This window comes from Podarcis filfolensis, assembly GCF_964270895.1.
Source record: "Podarcis filfolensis genome assembly, chromosome: 5".
Taxonomy (NCBI): domain Eukaryota; kingdom Metazoa; phylum Chordata; class Lepidosauria; order Squamata; family Lacertidae; genus Podarcis; species Podarcis filfolensis.
In genome coordinates this window covers 54,027,779-54,046,660 of record NC_139608.1, presented here as the reverse complement: position 1 = coordinate 54,046,660, position 18,882 = coordinate 54,027,779, and the positions used below count along the sequence as shown (strand labels likewise).

The 18,882-nt window shown below is 42.0% G+C and overlaps 1 protein-coding gene across 1 annotated transcript in view; it reads right to left on the bottom strand.

The window, feature by feature from the left end:
• Positions 1–366: 366 nt before the first annotated feature.
• The window catches only part of SPADH (spermadhesin family member), a gene marked incomplete at its 3' end in the record, with an annotated part of 31,145 nt that continues 12,629 nt past the window's right edge, over positions 367–18,882 (bottom strand). Inside the window, exons 6-17 of the mRNA XM_083615160.1 lie at positions 18,472–18,501; positions 17,839–17,865; positions 16,891–16,917; positions 14,337–14,363; positions 13,370–13,526; positions 12,036–12,226; positions 10,523–10,603; positions 10,365–10,409; positions 4,587–4,628; positions 4,262–4,279; positions 832–873; positions 367–524 (exon numbers count right to left, since the gene is read on the bottom strand). Of these exons, the coding sequence (XP_083471286.1) occupies positions 367–524; positions 832–873; positions 4,262–4,279; positions 4,587–4,628; positions 10,365–10,409; positions 10,523–10,603; positions 12,036–12,226; positions 13,370–13,526; positions 14,337–14,363; positions 16,891–16,917; positions 17,839–17,865; positions 18,472–18,501 (845 nt within the window). The remainder of the gene's footprint in view (positions 525–831; positions 874–4,261; positions 4,280–4,586; positions 4,629–10,364; positions 10,410–10,522; positions 10,604–12,035; positions 12,227–13,369; positions 13,527–14,336; positions 14,364–16,890; positions 16,918–17,838; positions 17,866–18,471; positions 18,502–18,882) is intronic.

Genomic DNA, 18,882 nt, shown 5'->3' with positions numbered 1-18,882 from the left:
CCTGAAGGTATACTACTCAGTATAACTAACACTGGATATATTTTAGTGGACCACCAAACCCAAGAAGCATCTAGCCTCAGCACTACTGCATCAGGATAGAAATGGAAGATTTCTAAAAAGCTGATGGTAGTTTGTTCCTAGAAGAAAATAAATAGGGAACAAAGTTGTAACCAAAAGCCAGGTTGCTATGCCATGCCTAATACAGCTCAGTACAAAATACCTATTGCTTCCAGTTTCTTACACACACACACACAAACACACAATTTCCATTCAATTTTCCAAACTGTTTTTCAAAAGTCGGTTCAATTTCTTCCTAGTTTTGAAATAATGACTCAGTTACCTTTGGAACATATATCACTAATACTTTCAGACTTTCAAATATGTACTAGCAACCACACCTAAGAGCTCCCCCCCCCAAATTCTTAATTGATTCCACACTATGTATCTTTCATACTTCATGCCTATTGAGAAAGATTCAGACTTGGAATAAAAAAAGTAGGACTCACCAGGAGGTGTAGAAGGAGCTGTTCACAAAGAAAGAGAAACATTGATATGCATTGGTAAGAAATAGGCATGTCATTATTATCTATTAATATTCATCAGTATTTTTACCCAATGAACCCAGCAACCCTGTGCCCCTTGGGGGAAACGTCCTGTGGGCCACAGAAATAATGAGATCTCCCTCCATGAGAGCAGAGGGAGATGTCTGAGGTTGACCTTGGTTCCCTTCTGCAGATTTGCAGTGTTAAATGAAATGTGGCTCAGTTCACCCAATCTGTGTGTCTTATTTCCCTGTGTGGTCACAAAAGAAGTTTCTACATTCAGACTTACACTGTGTGACTATAGTGGTCGGTTCTCCAGTTGTGGATAGAACTAGTAAAAAAGAACAGAATCGATCAGATTGTGGTAGAATGTGTTGATATTAAGCCAAACATTGAACAACCAGACCTTCTCTCCATGGAACTCTGACAACTGTATCTTTGAGAGGGCGATGAGGGTCTCCTAACAATTCTCCACACCCTTAACAAGCCAAAATTCCCAAGAATCATTGGGGAAAGTATCTGTGGAACAAGTGGCCATCCTTGTAGTAAGGGCCTGAAGGTATACTACTCAGTATAACTAACACTGGATATATTTTAGTGGACCACCAAACCCAAGAAGCATCTAGCCTCAGCACTACTGCATCAGGATAGAAATGGAAGATTTCTAAAAAGCTGATGGTAGTTTGTCCCTCGAAGAAAGGAAATGGGGAATAAAGCTGTAACCCAAATCCAGGTTGCTATGCCATGCCTAATACAGCTCAGCAAAAGGCAAAGGTACCCCTGACCATTAGGTCCAGTCGTGGACGACTCCTGGTTTGCGTGCTCATCTCACTCTGTAGCCTAAGGGAGCTGGTGTTTGTCTGCAGACAGCTTCCGGGTCATGTGGCCAGCATGATTAAGCCGCTTCTGGATTTGGATTTGATATCCCGCTTTATCACTCCCCAAAGGAGTCTCAAAGCAGCTAACATTCTCCTTTCCCTTCCTTCATCACAACAAACACTCTGTGAGGTGAGTGGGGCTAAGAGACTTCAAAGAAGTGTGACTAGCCCAAGGTCACCCAGCAGCTGCATGTGGAAGAGTGGAGACGCGAACCCGGTTCACCATATTACGAGTCCACCGCTCTTAACCACTACACCACACTTGCTCAGATGGTCCTGAGATGCCATTATTATAAAGGATGTAAGAAGGCACTGCGTTTTAATTCCATGCTGTATCTTCTGCCCGAAACTACATTATTCCTTTTGCTGTTCACTGTGGCAAAATTACCGGTACATGGAAAAAGATAGGTACTCACTAGTGGTTTCTGGAGGAAGAGTTGTTGCTAAAGAAAGATGAACATTGGTCAGCAAATTTAAATATCCACATTGTACTATGTTCATTTTAAAAAAGGGCCATGGATATATCCAAAGGTTCCGAGAGGATGCCACCACACTGAAAGGGCGCTGAAGAACACAGACAGAACATTTTGTAGAGCCAGGCTCAATTGTAATTATACGCACGGTATGGTAGAGATAATCTCCTCTACAGCAACATTAGCACTGCATTTTAGCTCTTCCCTCAGACCCCAGGCATCTAGGACTAAAATTTCACCTAGGCACATTGGGAACACCCAATTCAGGGGGCTGGAAATATAGGATTTCTCAGAAGGCGATGATCAGAAAGCAAGGAACAAAAATGTTAACTTTACATCCCAGTGCAAGGTGACCATGCTTTCAGTTGTTTGTGTGTTTGCATATGCAATTTTTCAAAGGCTTAAAGCCTATTCTGTTTCTACTTTGTGTCAAAACAAATATTAATCTACCTTTGGGTCAGGCTGATTTGTGAAAGCAAATGGGGCACTGCCCCACCAACCTCATTCTGCTGTCAGCTGCACCCCCTGCCTGCCTGCCCACCATCCTATGTGCAAGTCCAGGAGGTGGCACTGCTAGTCAGTTTCCTCCTCCTTCTCAGTGTTGGCTTTGTACAGCTGAGCAAGGAGGAGAATGGGGACAACTAGGAAGCTGCCTAGATGACTGTGCTCTGGCTCCATCTGCTGTTGGTCTTCCTGCTTCGCGTTCTTTCAGCACCAAAGAGCATCAACCACAATTGTACTCAGATGGTCCTGAGATGCCATTATTATAAGGGATGTAAGAAGGCACTGCAATTTAATTCCATGCTGTATCTTCTGCCCAATACCACATTATTCCCTTGGCTGTTCACTGTGGCAAAATTACATGCAAAAAGGTAGGTACTCACTAGTGGTTTCTGGAGGAAGAGTTGTTGCTAAAGAAAGATGAACATTGGTCAGCAAATTTAAATATCCACATTCTACTATGTTCATTTTAAAAAATGAACTACTTGTTACACAAAAGAGTTAAAATTATATCTTATACTTGAATTTTGCATGCAAATGTAGTGAAGAGATACAGAAGAACAGAAAAGTAATTTATTTATTTATAAGTCAAGGACTTTTAAGTGAAGAACCAAGGGCGTCCCATCGCTGGCCTAGAGAGATTGGGACTGAGGTGCCCTGTTTTGCATTGCTCCTGCTACTGCCTGAGGGGAGGGCTATTCTCAAATCACCCCTGCTGCCTCTGTTTTCCCTTGCAGAAGAGAAAGGCGATGGACATAAGTCCAAATGCCTGTAAAGCCCTTCAGTTAACAGAGATAGCAGTGTTTTTACACCATAACAAATTGTGATCAGAGATGTTTTCTATTTCAAGAGGGCCCTCTTCACTGCGTATTCATTATTCTTAACTGCATGAACACAGAGAGAAGGCAACAGATTTGCAACTGAATGTCTGATTATTCAGTTGAAGACTTGCTTCTCTCTAATTCATACCCTTTTTGTACAAAGTATAACAATTAAGATTTAGATTTAGATTGGACTTCCAGTTTCCGTCGCGGACAAAAAGGGAGCGTGGAAAGTCTCGTCGGGGATTTTCGAACAACACAGGGGCTTGTGGGAGTCGCAAAGGCACTGCGCCCCCCAAAAATCTCAAGGGGGTACCCTTGAGGGATGGCTAACCGGCAGCGCAGAAGTGGTCTGGCCGTTTTTTCGGGGGGTTTTTTCTGAAGAGCTCGAAGACGACAGGATCACAAGCGCAATAGGAGAGCACCGACCCTGTGTTGCGATGCCTCCTAACAACTCTCCACACCCTTAACAAGCTAAAATTCCCAAGAATCTTTGGGGAAAGGATCTGTGGCACAAGTGGCCATCCTTGTAGTAAGGGCCTGAAGGTATACTACTCAGTATAACTAACACTGGATATATTTTAGTGGACCACCAAACCCAAGAAGCATCTAGCCTCAGCACTACTGCATCAGGATAGAAATGGAAGATTTCTAAAAAGCTGATGGTAGTTTGTTCCTAGAAGAAAAGAAATGGGGAACAAAGTTGTAACCGAAAGCCAGGTTGCTATGCCGTGCCTAATACAGCTCAGTACAAAATACCTATTGCTTCCAGTTTCTTACACACACACACACAAACACACAATTTCCATTCAATTTTCCAAACTGTTTTTCAAAAGTCGGTTCAATTTCTTCCTAGTTTTGAAATAATGACTCAGTTACCTTTGGAACATATATCACTAATACTTTCAGACTTTCAAATATGTACTAGCAACCACACCTAAGAGCTCCCCCCCCCCAAATTCTTAATTGATTCCACACTATGTATCTTTCATACTTCATGCCTATTGAGAAAGATTCAGACTTGGAATAAAAAAAGTAGGACTCACCAGGAGGTGTAGAAGGAGCTGTTCACAAAGAAAGAGAAACATTGATATGCATTGGTAAGAAATAGGCATGTCATTATTATCTATTAATATTCATCAGTATTTTTACCCAATGAACCCAGCAACCCTGTGCCCCTTGGGGGAAACGTCCTGTGGGCCACAGAAATAATGAGATCTCCCTCCATGAGAGCAGAGGGAGATGTCTGAGGTTGACCTTGGTTCCCTTCTGCAGATTTGCAGTGTTAAATGAAATGTGGCTCAGTTCACCCAATCTGTGTGTCTTATTTCCCTGTGTGGTCACAAAAGAAGTTTCTACATTCAGACTTACACTGTGTGACTATAGTGGTCGGTTCTCCAGTTGTGGATAGAACTAGTAAAAAAGAACAGAATCGATCAGATTGTGGTAGAATGTGTTGATATTAAGCCAAACATTGAACAACCAGACCTTCTCTCCATGGAACTCTGACAACTGTATCTTTGAGAGGGCGATGAGGGTCTCCTAACAATTCTCCACACCCTTAACAAGCCAAAATTCCCAAGAATCATTGGGGAAAGTATCTGTGGAACAAGTGGCCATCCTTGTAGTAAGGGCCTGAAGGTATACTACTCAGTATAACTAACACTGGATATATTTTAGTGGACCACCAAACCCAAGAAGCATCTAGCCTCAGCACTACTGCATCAGGATAGAAATGGAAGATTTCTAAAAAGCTGATGGTAGTTTGTCCCTCGAAGAAAGGAAATGGGGAATAAAGCTGTAACCCAAATCCAGGTTGCTATGCCATGCCTAATACAGCTCAGCAAAAGGCAAAGGTACCCCTGACCATTAGGTCCAGTCGTGGACGACTCCTGGTTTGCGTGCTCATCTCACTCTGTAGCCTAAGGGAGCTGGTGTTTGTCTGCAGACAGCTTCCGGGTCATGTGGCCAGCATGATTAAGCCGCTTCTGGATTTGGATTTGATATCCCGCTTTATCACTCCCCAAAGGAGTCTCAAAGCAGCTAACATTCTCCTTTCCCTTCCTTCATCACAACAAACACTCTGTGAGGTGAGTGGGGCTAAGAGACTTCAAAGAAGTGTGACTAGCCCAAGGTCACCCAGCAGCTGCATGTGGAAGAGTGGAGACGCGAACCCGGTTCACCATATTACGAGTCCACCGCTCTTAACCACTACACCACACTTGCTCAGATGGTCCTGAGATGCCATTATTATAAAGGATGTAAGAAGGCACTGCGTTTTAATTCCATGCTGTATCTTCTGCCCGAAACTACATTATTCCTTTTGCTGTTCACTGTGGCAAAATTACCGGTACATGGAAAAAGATAGGTACTCACTAGTGGTTTCTGGAGGAAGAGTTGTTGCTAAAGAAAGATGAACATTGGTCAGCAAATTTAAATATCCACATTGTACTATGTTCATTTTAAAAAAGGGCCATGGATATATCCAAAGGTTCCGAGAGGATGCCACCACACTGAAAGGGCGCTGAAGAACACAGACAGAACATTTTGTAGAGCCAGGCTCAATTGTAATTATACGCACGGTATGGTAGAGATAATCTCCTCTACAGCAACATTAGCACTGCATTTTAGCTCTTCCCTCAGACCCCAGGCATCTAGGACTAAAATTTCACCTAGGCACATTGGGAACACCCAATTCAGGGGGCTGGAAATATAGGATTTCTCAGAAGGCGATGATCAGAAAGCAAGGAACAAAAATGTTAACTTTACATCCCAGTGCAAGGTGACCATGCTTTCAGTTGTTTGTGTGTTTGCATATGCAATTTTTCAAAGGCTTAAAGCCTATTCTGTTTCTACTTTGTGTCAAAACAAATATTAATCTACCTTTGGGTCAGGCTGATTTGTGAAAGCAAATGGGGCACTGCCCCACCAACCTCATTCTGCTGTCAGCTGCACCCCCTGCCTGCCTGCCCACCATCCTATGTGCAAGTCCAGGAGGTGGCACTGCTAGTCAGTTTCCTCCTCCTTCTCAGTGTTGGCTTTGTACAGCTGAGCAAGGAGGAGAATGGGGACAACTAGGAAGCTGCCTAGATGACTGTGCTCTGGCTCCATCTGCTGTTGGTCTTCCTGCTTCGCGTTCTTTCAGCACCAAAGAGCATCAACCACAATTGTACTCAGATGGTCCTGAGATGCCATTATTATAAGGGATGTAAGAAGGCACTGCAATTTAATTCCATGCTGTATCTTCTGCCCAATACCACATTATTCCCTTGGCTGTTCACTGTGGCAAAATTACATGCAAAAAGGTAGGTACTCACTAGTGGTTTCTGGAGGAAGAGTTGTTGCTAAAGAAAGATGAACATTGGTCAGCAAATTTAAATATCCACATTCTACTATGTTCATTTTAAAAAATGAACTACTTGTTACACAAAAGAGTTAAAATTATATCTTATACTTGAATTTTGCATGCAAATGTAGTGAAGAGATACAGAAGAACAGAAAAGTAATTTATTTATTTATAAGTCAAGGACTTTTAAGTGAAGAACCAAGGGCGTCCCATCGCTGGCCTAGAGAGATTGGGACTGAGGTGCCCTGTTTTGCATTGCTCCTGCTACTGCCTGAGGGGAGGGCTATTCTCAAATCACCCCTGCTGCCTCTGTTTTCCCTTGCAGAAGAGAAAGGCGATGGACATAAGTCCAAATGCCTGTAAAGCCCTTCAGTTAACAGAGATAGCAGTGTTTTTACACCATAACAAATTGTGATCAGAGATGTTTTCTATTTCAAGAGGGCCCTCTTCACTGCGTATTCATTATTCTTAACTGCATGAACACAGAGAGAAGGCAACAGATTTGCAACTGAATGTCTGATTATTCAGTTGAAGACTTGCTTCTCTCTAATTCATACCCTTTTTGTACAAAGTATAACAATTAAGATTTAGATTTAGATTGGACTTCCAGTTTCCGTCGCGGACAAAAAGGGAGCGTGGAAAGTCTCGTCGGGGATTTTCGAACAACACAGGGGCTTGTGGGAGTCGCAAAGGCACTGCGCCCCCCAAAAATCTCAAGGGGGTACCCTTGAGGGATGGCTAACCGGCAGCGCAGAAGTGGTCTGGCCGTTTTTTCGGGGGGTTTTTTCTGAAGAGCTCGAAGACGACAGGATCACAAGCGCAATAGGAGAGCACCGACCCTGTGTTGCGATGCCTCCTAACAACTCTCCACACCCTTAACAAGCTAAAATTCCCAAGAATCTTTGGGGAAAGGATCTGTGGCACAAGTGGCCATCCTTGTAGTAAGGGCCTGAAGGTATACTACTCAGTATAACTAACACTGGATATATTTTAGTGGACCACCAAACCCAAGAAGCATCTAGCCTCAGCACTACTGCATCAGGATAGAAATGGAAGATTTCTAAAAAGCTGATGGTAGTTTGTTCCTAGAAGAAAAGAAATGGGGAACAAAGTTGTAACCGAAAGCCAGGTTGCTATGCCGTGCCTAATACAGCTCAGTACAAAATACCTATTGCTTCCAGTTTCTTACACACACACACACAAACACACAATTTCCATTCAATTTTCCAAACTGTTTTTCAAAAGTCGGTTCAATTTCTTCCTAGTTTTGAAATAATGACTCAGTTACCTTTGGAACATATATCACTAATACTTTCAGACTTTCAAATATGTACTAGCAACCACACCTAAGAGCTCCCCCCCCCCCAAATTCTTAATTGATTTCACACTATGTATCTTTCATACTTCATGCCTATTGAGAAAGATTCAGACTTGGAATAGAAAAAGTAGGACTCACCAGGAGGTGTAGAAGGAGCTGTTCACAAAGAAAGAGAAACATTGATATGCATTGGTAAGAAATAGGCATGTCATTATTATCTGTTAATATTCATCAGTATTTTTACCCAATGAAGCCAGCAACCCTGTGCCCCTTGGGGGAAACGTCCTGTGGGCCACAGAAATAATCAGATCTCCCTACATGAGAGCAGAGGGAGATGTCTGAGGTTGACCTTGGTTCCCTTCTGCAGATTTGCAGTGTTAAATTAAATGTGGCTCAGTTCACCCAATCTGTGTGTCTTATTTCCCTGTGTGGTCACAAAAGAGGTTTCTACATGCAGACTTACACTGTGTGACTATAATGGTGGGTTCTCCAGTTGTGGATAGAACTAGTAAGAAAGAACAGAATCAATCAGATTGTGGTAGAATGTGTTAATATTAAGTCAAACATTGAACAACCAGACCTTCTCTCCATGGAACTCTGACAACTGTAGCTTTGAGAGGGTGATGAGGGCCTCCTAACAATTCTCCACACCCTTAACAAGCTAAAATTCCCAAGAATCTTTGGGGAAAAGATCTGTGGAACAAGTGGCAATCCTTGTAGTAAGGGCCTGAAGGTATACTACTCAGTATAACTAACACTGGATATATTTTAGTGGACCACCAAACCCAAGAAGCATCTAGCCTCAGCACTACTGCATCAGGATAGAAATGGAAGATTTCTAAAAAGCTGATGGTAGTTTGTTCCTAGAAGAAAAGAAATGGGGAACAAAGTTGTAACCGAAAGCCAGGTTGCTATGCCTTGCCTAATACAACTCACTACAAGATATCTATTGCTTCCAGTTACTTACAGACAAACACACACACACACACACACACACACACACACACAAACAAACAAACACAAACACAAACACAGACAAATAAAATTTCTATTCAATTTTCCAAACTCTTTTTCAAAAGTTGGTTCAATTTCTTCCTTGTTTTGAAATAATGACTCAGTTACCTTTTCAAGAATCTTTGGGGAAAGGATCTGTGGCACAATACGCAATCCTTGTAGTAAGGGCCTGAAGGTTTACTACTCAGTGTAACTAACACTGGATATTTTTCAGTGGACCACCAAACCCAAGAAGCATCTAGCCTCAGCACTACTGCATCAGGATAGAAATGGAAGATTTCTAAAAAGGTGATGGTAGTTTGTCCCTCGAAGAAAGGAAATGGGGAATAAAGCTGTAACCCACATCCAGGTTGCTATGCCATGCCTAATACAGCTCAGTAAAAGGCAAAGGTACCCCTGACCATTAGGTCCAGTCGTGGACGACTCCTGGTTTGCTCCCTCATCTCACTCTGTAGGCTAAGGGAGCTGGTGTTTGTCTGCAGACAGCTTCCGGGTCATGTGGCCAGCATGATTAAGCCGCTTCTGGTGAACCAGAGCAGCGCTCGGAAACGCCGTTTACCTTGCCGCCGGAGTGGTACCTATTTATCTCCTTGCACTGGGCATGCTTTCAAATACAGCTCAGTACAAGATACCTATTGCTTCCAGTTACACACACACACACAATTTCCATTCAATTTTCCAAACTCTTTTTCAAAAGTTGGTTCAGTTTCTTCCTTGTTTTGAAATATTGACTCAGTTACCTTTGGAACATGTCTCACTAATACTTTCAGACTTTCAAATATGTACTAGCAACCACACCTAAGAGCTCTTTCCCCCTATTCTGAATGGAATTTCTACTAGGTATCTTTCATACTTCCTGCCTATTGAGAGAAAGATTCAGTCTTGTCATTGGTAGAGGTTCTGTGGTTTCTGGTTGGAAAAGTTGCTCCACTAATTACACTTACCGTACATGCCAGCTGAGTCTTATGCAGAGACTTCAGTTCCTAAGCTTTGAGTGTGTCATAGCAACAACAGTCACCACAATCTAATGATTAGAAGTCAGGTACTAAGAGGAACTGAATAACCTCTGCATAGGCGACTCCAACATCTACCACATTAACATAAATTATTCGCATGACACCTTAGCCCCATATTCAAGGAGAATATTTCAGCAAATATTCAAGGAGGATGTTTCAGCAAGGTGGATGTGACTATGCTTGTTTCAAGACCAGACTTGAGGAACAGAGTCATAGACAATGGGATACAAATGAAATAGAAGTCAAGGAAATCTCTGGAAGAGATTTGTGCTTGCTTCTCCAGACAGTCTGTGATTGCCATCAACAGATCAGGCTCTTTAAAATATACACACCACCTAATTTTCAGGTGTCTCGTTAGCAGATGCTCTGCATGAGAAACCTCTTCTATGATATTTGTGTGTACATACTCAGGATTAGGATTTAGTACTTTAGTATGGGAGTCAGAGGACTCTTACCAGCAGCAGTAGTTGCTTCTGTAGTTGCTTCCGGGGTGACAGAAGCTAGTTCGTGAAGAGAAACAAAGTAACAGAGTAAGAGGAAAATGGTGCAGTAAAATGAAATCAAAACTGTATATTGTACTAATGCTTTTAAATAGCTAGCAGATTCTTCTTACTAGGATCAATGTGTTCTGTGGTTGTTTCTTGCAAAATGTGTTCTGTAGTTGTTTCTTGCAAGATGTGTTCTGTGGTTGTTTCTTGCAAAAGAAAGGAATAAAAATTATTAAGAACTATATTACATTGAAACCCCATTTTTGTGGCAGTGAATTTTGTTTGACCATTAGATGATCTAACATATAGTATTTACTTATGAATGAATGAAAGGTGAATTGTTGGGGAATGAGAAGACAAATAAAAGAAGGGAATATAAATCCAATATGTACTCTTGTCCTTCAAGCCTATAGTCCCCTGGGGCAGTAAGACCCTCTGGTAGTAAGGGAGTAAGGCTAGACTGGTGGCTGGGAGCGGCCGCTGAGACCACATAACACCGGTCTTGAAAGACCTACATTGGCTCTCAGTACGTTTCTGAGCACAACTCAAAGTGTTGGTGTTGACCTTTAAAGCCCTAAACGGCCTCGGTCCAGTATATTTGAAGGAGCGTCTCCACCCCCATCGTTCTACCCGGACACTGAGGTCCAGCACCGAGGGCCTTCTGGCGGTTCCCTCACTGCGAGAAGCCAAGTTACAGGGAACCAGGCAGAGAGTCTTCTTGGTAGTGGCGCTCACCCTGTGGAACGCCCTCCCATCGGATGTCAAGGAAATAAACAACTATCTGATGTTTAGAAGACATCTGAAGGCAGCCCTGTTTAGGGAAGTTTAATGTATTTTTAATCTTTTTTTGGAAACTGCCCAGGGTGGCTGGGGAAACCCAGCCAGATGGGCGAGGTATAAATAATAATAAAGAAATATAATAAATAATAATAATAATAATAATAATAATAATAATAATAATAATAATGATGATGGCATTGGATCTCCCTCTCCAAGGGTGGAAAGAGGGGTTGGAGAGAGAGATCAAGTGATGAATCCCTCTACTTCACTGCCACAGAAGTGTCCCCAGTACTTGGCCAAATGAAATCAAAAGGCCGAAAAACTGGCAGACCAGGGTGCAGAAGCTTCTTTACTCAAGCAACATTTACCCACACTAGGGAACATTCAGCTCCTTCCCAACCATAAGAATCCAGTGCCATCCCAGTCACCTCCCAAACCAGCCCTGATGTCCTTATCAACATGCCGTTTCATATTTTTTTACCATTTAGTACACATTTAGCGTTATCACATTTACCATTTACCAGTTCCACACCCACCCAATCCGGATTAATTAGGAAAATAATATGGGACTGCATTTTGACGAGGACTGTGCCATGTAGATGCTGTGCAAAACATGCATGTGTGAGCACAGGTCCACAATAAACCGTCGTGTGAACAGACCCAGTAAATGCAACAGGTTTGAAGTCCTGTTTCTGGACTTCCCAAAATGATGGGCTACGAGGATATTCAGTCTTATTAGCCAGGACTCTTTTTATATATTCTTATGCAATTTTTAAAGAAGCATAAGGATCCCTTCATGAAAGCAGCAGATTGAATATATTTGTTGATTAATAGGTGACTTTAAAAATCACATTTTACCTTGTGGCGTAGTATAGTAATAAGCAGTAAATGATGGTCCTGCATTAAAGGAATTTCTGTACAACACAACAGTCATTGTGTCTGAAGTGGATATAAATACATGACGGGTAGCCAAGCAAATTCTTCCAAGTTGTCTTGATGAGCCCAGGCCACCATCATAGACGGCAATATAGTCTGTGCGGCAGTTCATACTGTAGATGCAAATTTAGAAATTTATTATTCATATTAATGGAGCCACGTAAAAACTCTATTTTTATTCCTCGCAACTAGCAATTCCTCAAGACATGGCATGTTGGATTATGCTGAGAGACTGGCAAAAAATTGATTACCAAATATTGGAAATACACTCAATCATTCTCCATAAATCTGAGTATTTGAAAAAATATGGGGTCAGCCTCACATTTACAGTCAGATTTTAGCAATGTTTTCTAAGTTATATGGATGTAGACAGGCATTGGGAGAAAGCTTTAAGTTACCAAGCTGTGATGAATACTATCTAATTAGATTCAAGTTGTTGAGTACATGTAATGCAATGTATATTATATGTCACAGAATAAGTATTATAAAAACAAAAATACTAAGTAATACATATTCTTCACAGTAATTAAAAGCCCTGGATGTGTGTGAGAGAGGCATTCCATTCTCCCCCTCTATTCTCCATTCAATATTCCCTTATTCACTGGGGCTCATTGTAGGCATTTGTGTGAACTATATCACGTATATACGTATATGGGACTGGATTGAAAAACTCTGAATTGTATCTTGCCCGTTGCCTTCTTATGTACAATCATACCTTAGAAGTGGAACAGTTTAGTTACCGAATGTTTTGTCTCCTGGTAGTATCAAACCCAGAAGTGACTATTCCAGTTTGTGAACTATTTTTGGAAGCCAAATGTCCGATAGGGCTTCCATGAATTCAAATCAGAAGCCACGCTTTGGTTTTCGAACGTTTTGGAAGTCAAACGGACTTCTGGAATGGATTCCGTTCGACTTCCAAGGTACGACCGTATCTGGTCCTGGGTGATTCTGGCTACCTCACTTGATTGTTCTAGACATCAAAAATTATCTTGGACTCAAACATTTTTAACCATATCCACAGGGGAAGCCATGTAAGGCTGCTGCAGCAAAAAACAATGAAGGTTCTGTGTAAAAGGTCTTGCCCAAAGGCCGTTAAAGACTAAAGAATATTAAATGCTGTTTGTCTTTAAATGTGTCGGTCTTTAAGATGGCACAAAACTCCATGTTGTTTAGGAGCATTTTACTGGTTGCAAAAACAGATTTAGAAATTAATCAGTCAAATGTACAGAAAGGACTACGATAATGCAAATACTTACTTCCGACCAACTGTTTTAAACTGTAAAACAACTCTATTGTAAAACATTGGAGCTTTAATTTCCCAGGCACACTGCACCAGCCTGCCATTTCCAGGATAATCAGGGCCATAGATATATCCATATGGTTCCGAGAGGATGCCACCACACTGAAAGGGCGCTGAAGAACACAGACAGAACATTTTGTAGAGCCAGGCTCCGTTGTCATTATGCGCAAGGTATTGTAGAGATAATCTCCTCTATAGCAACATTAGCACTGCATTTTAGATCTTCCCTCAGACCCCGGGCATCTAGGACTAAAATTTCACCTAGGCACATTGGGAACACCCAATTCAGGGGGCTGGAAATATAGGATTTCTCAGAAGGCGATGATCATTTGTTCAGAGAACAAAGAAAGCAAGGAACAAAAATGTTAACTTTACATCCCAGTGCAAGATGACCATGCTTTCAGTTGTGTGTGTGTTTGCATATGCAATTTTTCAAAGGCTTAAAGCCTATTCTGTTTCTACTTTGTGTCAAAACAAATATTAATCTACCTTTGGGTCAGGCTGATTTGTGAAAGCAAATGGGGCACTGCCCCACCAACCTCATTCTGCTGTCAGCCGCACCCCCTGCCTGCCTGCCCACCATCCTATGTGCAAGTCCAGGAGGTGGCACTGCTGGTCAGTTTCCTCCTCCTTCTCAGTGTTGGCTTTGTACAGCTGAGCAAGGAGGAGAATGGGGACAACTAGGAAGCTGCCTAGATGACTGTGCTCTGGCTCCATCTGCTGTTGGTCTTCCTGCTTCGCATTCTTTCAGCACCAAAGAGCATCAACCACGATTGTACTCAGATGGTCCTGAGATGCCATTGTTATAAGGGATGTAAGAAGGCACTGCATTTTAATTCCATGCTGTATCTTCTGCCCGATACCACATTATTCCCTTGGCTGTTCACTGTGGCAAAATTACATGCAAAAAGGTAGGTACTCACTAGTGGTTTCTGGAGGAAGAGTTGTTGCTAAAGAAAGATGAACATTGGTCAGCAAATTTAAATATCCACATTCTACTATGTTCATTTTAAAAAATGAACTACTTGTTACACAAAAGAGTTAAAATTATATCTTATACTTGAATTCTGCATGCAAATGTAGTGAAGAGATACAGAAGAACAGAAAAGTAATTTATTTATTTATAAGTCAAGGACTTTTAAGTGAAGAACCAAAGGCGTCCCATCGCTGGCCTAGAGAGATTGGGACTGAGGTGCCCTGTTTTGCATTGCTCCTGCTACAGCCTGAGGGAAGGGCTATTCGCAAATCACCCCTGCTGCCTCTGTCTTCCCTTGAAGAAGAGAAAGGCGGTGGACATAAGTCCAAATGCCTGTAAAGCCCTTCAGTTAACAGAGATTGCAGTGTTTTTACACCATAACAAGTTGTGATCAGAGATGTTTTCTATTTCAAGAGGGCCCTCTTCACTGGGTATTCATTATTCTTAACTGCATGAACACAGAGAGAAGGCAACAGATTTGCAACTGAATGTCTGATTATTCAGTTGAAGACTTGCTTCTCTCTAATTCATACCCTTTTTGGACAAAGTATAACAATAAAGATTTAGATTTAGATTGGACTTCCAGTTTCCATCGCAGACAGAAAGGGAGCGTGGAAAGTCTCGTCGGGGATTTTCGAACAACACAGGGGCTTGTGGGAGTCGCAAAGGCACTGCGCCCCCCAAAAATCTCAAGGGGGTACCCTTGAGGGATGGCTAACCAGCAGCGCAGAAGTGGTCTGGCCGTTTTTTCGGGGGGGTTTTCTGAAGAGCTCGAAGACGACGGGACCACAAGCACAATAGGAGAGCACCGACCCTGTGTTGTGATGCCTCCTAACAACTCTCCACACCCTTAACAAGCTAAAATTCCCAAGAATCTTTGGGGAAAGTATCTGTGGCACAAGTGGCCATCCTTGTAGTAAGGGCCTGAAGGTATACTACTCAGTATAACTAACACTGGATATATTTTAGTGGACCACCAAACCCAAGAAGCATCTAGCCTCAGCACTACTGCATCAGGATAGAAATGGAAGATTTCTAAAAAGCTGATGGTAGTTTGTTCCTAGAAGAAAAGAAATGGGGAACAAAGTTGTAACCGAAAGCCAGGTTGCTATGCCTTGCCTAATACAGCTCAGTACAAAATACCTATTGCTTCCAGTTTCTTACACACACACACACACACACACACACACAAACACACACACACACCAATTTCCATTCAATTTTCCAAACTGTTTTTCAAAAGTCAGTTCAATTTCTTCCTTGTTTTGAAATAATGACTCAGTTACCTTTGGAACATATATCACTAATACTTTCAGACTTTCAAATATGTACTAGCAACTACACCTAAGAGCTCCCCCCCCCCCCAATTCTTAATTGATTTCACACTATGTATCTTTCATACTTCATGCCTATTGAGAAAGATTCAGACTTGGAATAGAAAAAGTAGGACTCACCAGGAAGTGTAGAAGGAGCTGTTCACAAAGAGAAACATTGATATGCATTGGTAAGAAATAGGCATGTCATTATTATCTGTTAATATTCATCAGTATTTTTACCCAATGAAGCCAGCAACCCTGTGCCCCTTGGGGGAAACGTCCTGTGGGCCACAGAAATAATCAGATCTCCCTTTGTGAGAACAGAGGGAGATGTCTGAGGTTGACCTTGGTTCCCTTCTGCAGATTTGCAGTGTTAAATTAAATGTGGCCCAGTTCACCCAATCTGTGTGTGTTATTTCCCGGTGTGGTCACAAAAGAAGTTTCTACATGCAGACTTACACTGCGTGACTATAGTGGTCGGTTCTCCAGTTGTGGATAGAACTAGTAAGAAAGAACAGAATCAATCAGATTGTGGTAGAATGTGTTGATATTAAGCCAAACATTCAACAACCAAACCTTCTCTCCATGGAACTCTGACAACTGTAGCTCTGAGAGGGGAATGGGGGCCTCCTAACAGTTCTCAGCACCCTAAACAAGCTAAAATTTCCAAGAATCTTTGGGGAAAGGATCTGGGGCACAAGAGGCAATCATTGTAGTAAGGGCCTGAAGGTTTCCTACTCAGTGTAACTAACACTGGATATATTTTAGTGGACCACCAAACCCACGATTGTACTCAGATGGATTTGGATTTGATATCCCGCTTTATCACTACCCGAAGGAGTCTCAAAGCAGCTAACATTCTCCTTTCCCTTCCTTCCTCACAACAAACACTCTGTGAGGTGAGTGGGGCTGAGAGACTTCAAAGAAGTGTGACTAGCCCAAGGTCACCCAGCAGCTGCATGTGGAGGAGCGGAGATGCGAACCCGGTTCTCCAGATTACGAGTCCACCGCTCTTAACCACTACACCACACTGGCTCAGATGGTCCTGAGATGCCATTATTATAAAGGATGTAAGAAGGGACTGCGTTTTAATTCCATGCTGTATCTTCTGCCCGAAACTACATTATTCCTTTTGCTGTTCACTTTGGCAAAATTACCGGTACATGGAAAAAGGTAGGTACTCACTAGTGGTTTCTGGAGGAAGAGTTGTTGCTAAAGAAAGATGAACATTGGTCAGCAAATTTAAATATCCACATTGTACTATGTTCATTTTTTAAAAAGGGCCATGGATATATCCAAATGGTTCCAAGAGGATGCCACCACACTGAAAGGGCGCTGAAGAACACAGACAGAACATTTTGTAGAGCCAGGCTCCGTTGTCATTATGCGCAAGGTATTGTAGAGATAATCTCCTCTACAGCAACATTAGCACTGCATTTTAGATCTTCCCTCAGACCCCGGGCATCTAGGACTAAAATTTCACCTAGGCACATTGGGAACACCCAATTCAGGGGGCTGGAAATATAGGATTTCTCAGAAGGCGATGATCAGAAAGCAAGGAACAAAAATGTTAACTTTACACCCCAGGGCAAGATGACCATGCTTTCAGTTGTGTGTGTGTTGGCAAATGCAATTTTTCAAAGGCTTAAAGCCTATTCTGTTTCTACTTTGTGTCAAAACAAATATTAATCTACCTTTGGGTCAGGCTGATTTGTGAAAGCAAATGGGGCACTGCCCCACCAACCTCATTCTGCTGTCAGCTGCACCCCCTGCCTGCCTGCCCACCATCCTATGTGCAAGTCCAGGAGGTGGTACTGCTGGTCAGATTCCTCCTTCTTAGTCTCAGTGTTAGCTTTGTACAGCTGAGCAAGGAGGAGAATGGGGACAACTAGGAAGCTGCCTAGATGACTGTGCTCTGGCTCCATCTGCTGTTGGTCTTCCTGCTTCGCGTTCTTTCAGCAACAAAGAGCATCAACCATGATTTTACTCAGATGGTCCTGAGATGCCATTATTATAAAAGGGATGTAAGAAGGCACTGCATTTTAATTCCATGCTGTATCTTCTGCCCGATATCACATTATTCCCTTGGCTGTTCACTGTGGCAAAATTACATGCAAAAAGGTAGGTACTCACTAGTGGTTTCTGGAGGAAGAGTTGTTGCTAAAGAAAGATGAACATTGGTCAGCAAATTTAAATATCCACATTCTACTATGTTCATTTTAAAAAATGAACTACTTGTTACACAAAAGAGTTAAAATTATATCTTATACTTGAATTTTGCATGCAAATGTAGTGAAGAGATACAGAAGAACAGAAAAGTAATTTATTTATTTATAAGTCAAGGACTTTTACGTGAAGAACCAAAGGCGTCCCATCGCTGGCCTAGAGAGATTGGGACTGAGGTGCCCTGTTCTGCATTGCTCCTGCTACTGCCTGAGGGGAGGGCTATTCTCAAATCACCCCTGCTGCCTCTGTTTTCCCTTGAAGAAGAGAAAGGCGGTGGACATAAGTCCAAATGCCTGTAAAGCCCTTCAGTTAACAGAGATTGCAGTGTTTTTACACCATAACAAGTTGTGATCAGAGATGTTTTCTATTTCAAGAGGGCCCTCTTCACTGGGTATTCATTATTCTTAACTGCATGAACACAGAGAGAAGGCAACAGATTTGCAACTGAATGTCTGATTATTCAGTTGAAGACTTGCTTCTCTCTAATTCATACCCTTTTTGGACAAAGTATAACAATTAAGATTTAGATTGGAAACTTACTATACACGGGTTCGGTTGTCAACTCTGGAGCTGTGAGAGAAGAATTTGATAAAAAAGCAACCTTGATCAATATTTGTGGAGTAAAGCTCAGTTGAATAACAAGCATTTTACCACCCCAGCATGTTGTCATAAATGGACAAGCAACAGAGACGTATGTGTGTTTAGACTCTAATAACCTTAGAACACTGAAGAGAAACATAGGACTCTTGACCAAGGTTAGCTGCTGTTCTGAAGAAAATTGTAAATATCCTTATATGAAACAGGGGATGTGTGGCCTTTGGGATCCAGTGTTTTGGCTCTACACATACTAAAATAAACCAGGATATCACAATTTTTCAAGTTTTGTCCTAATTTTGTTCCTGTTTACTCTCATCTTCTCATCAGAAGGTGATATCCAACATTAGTCATATT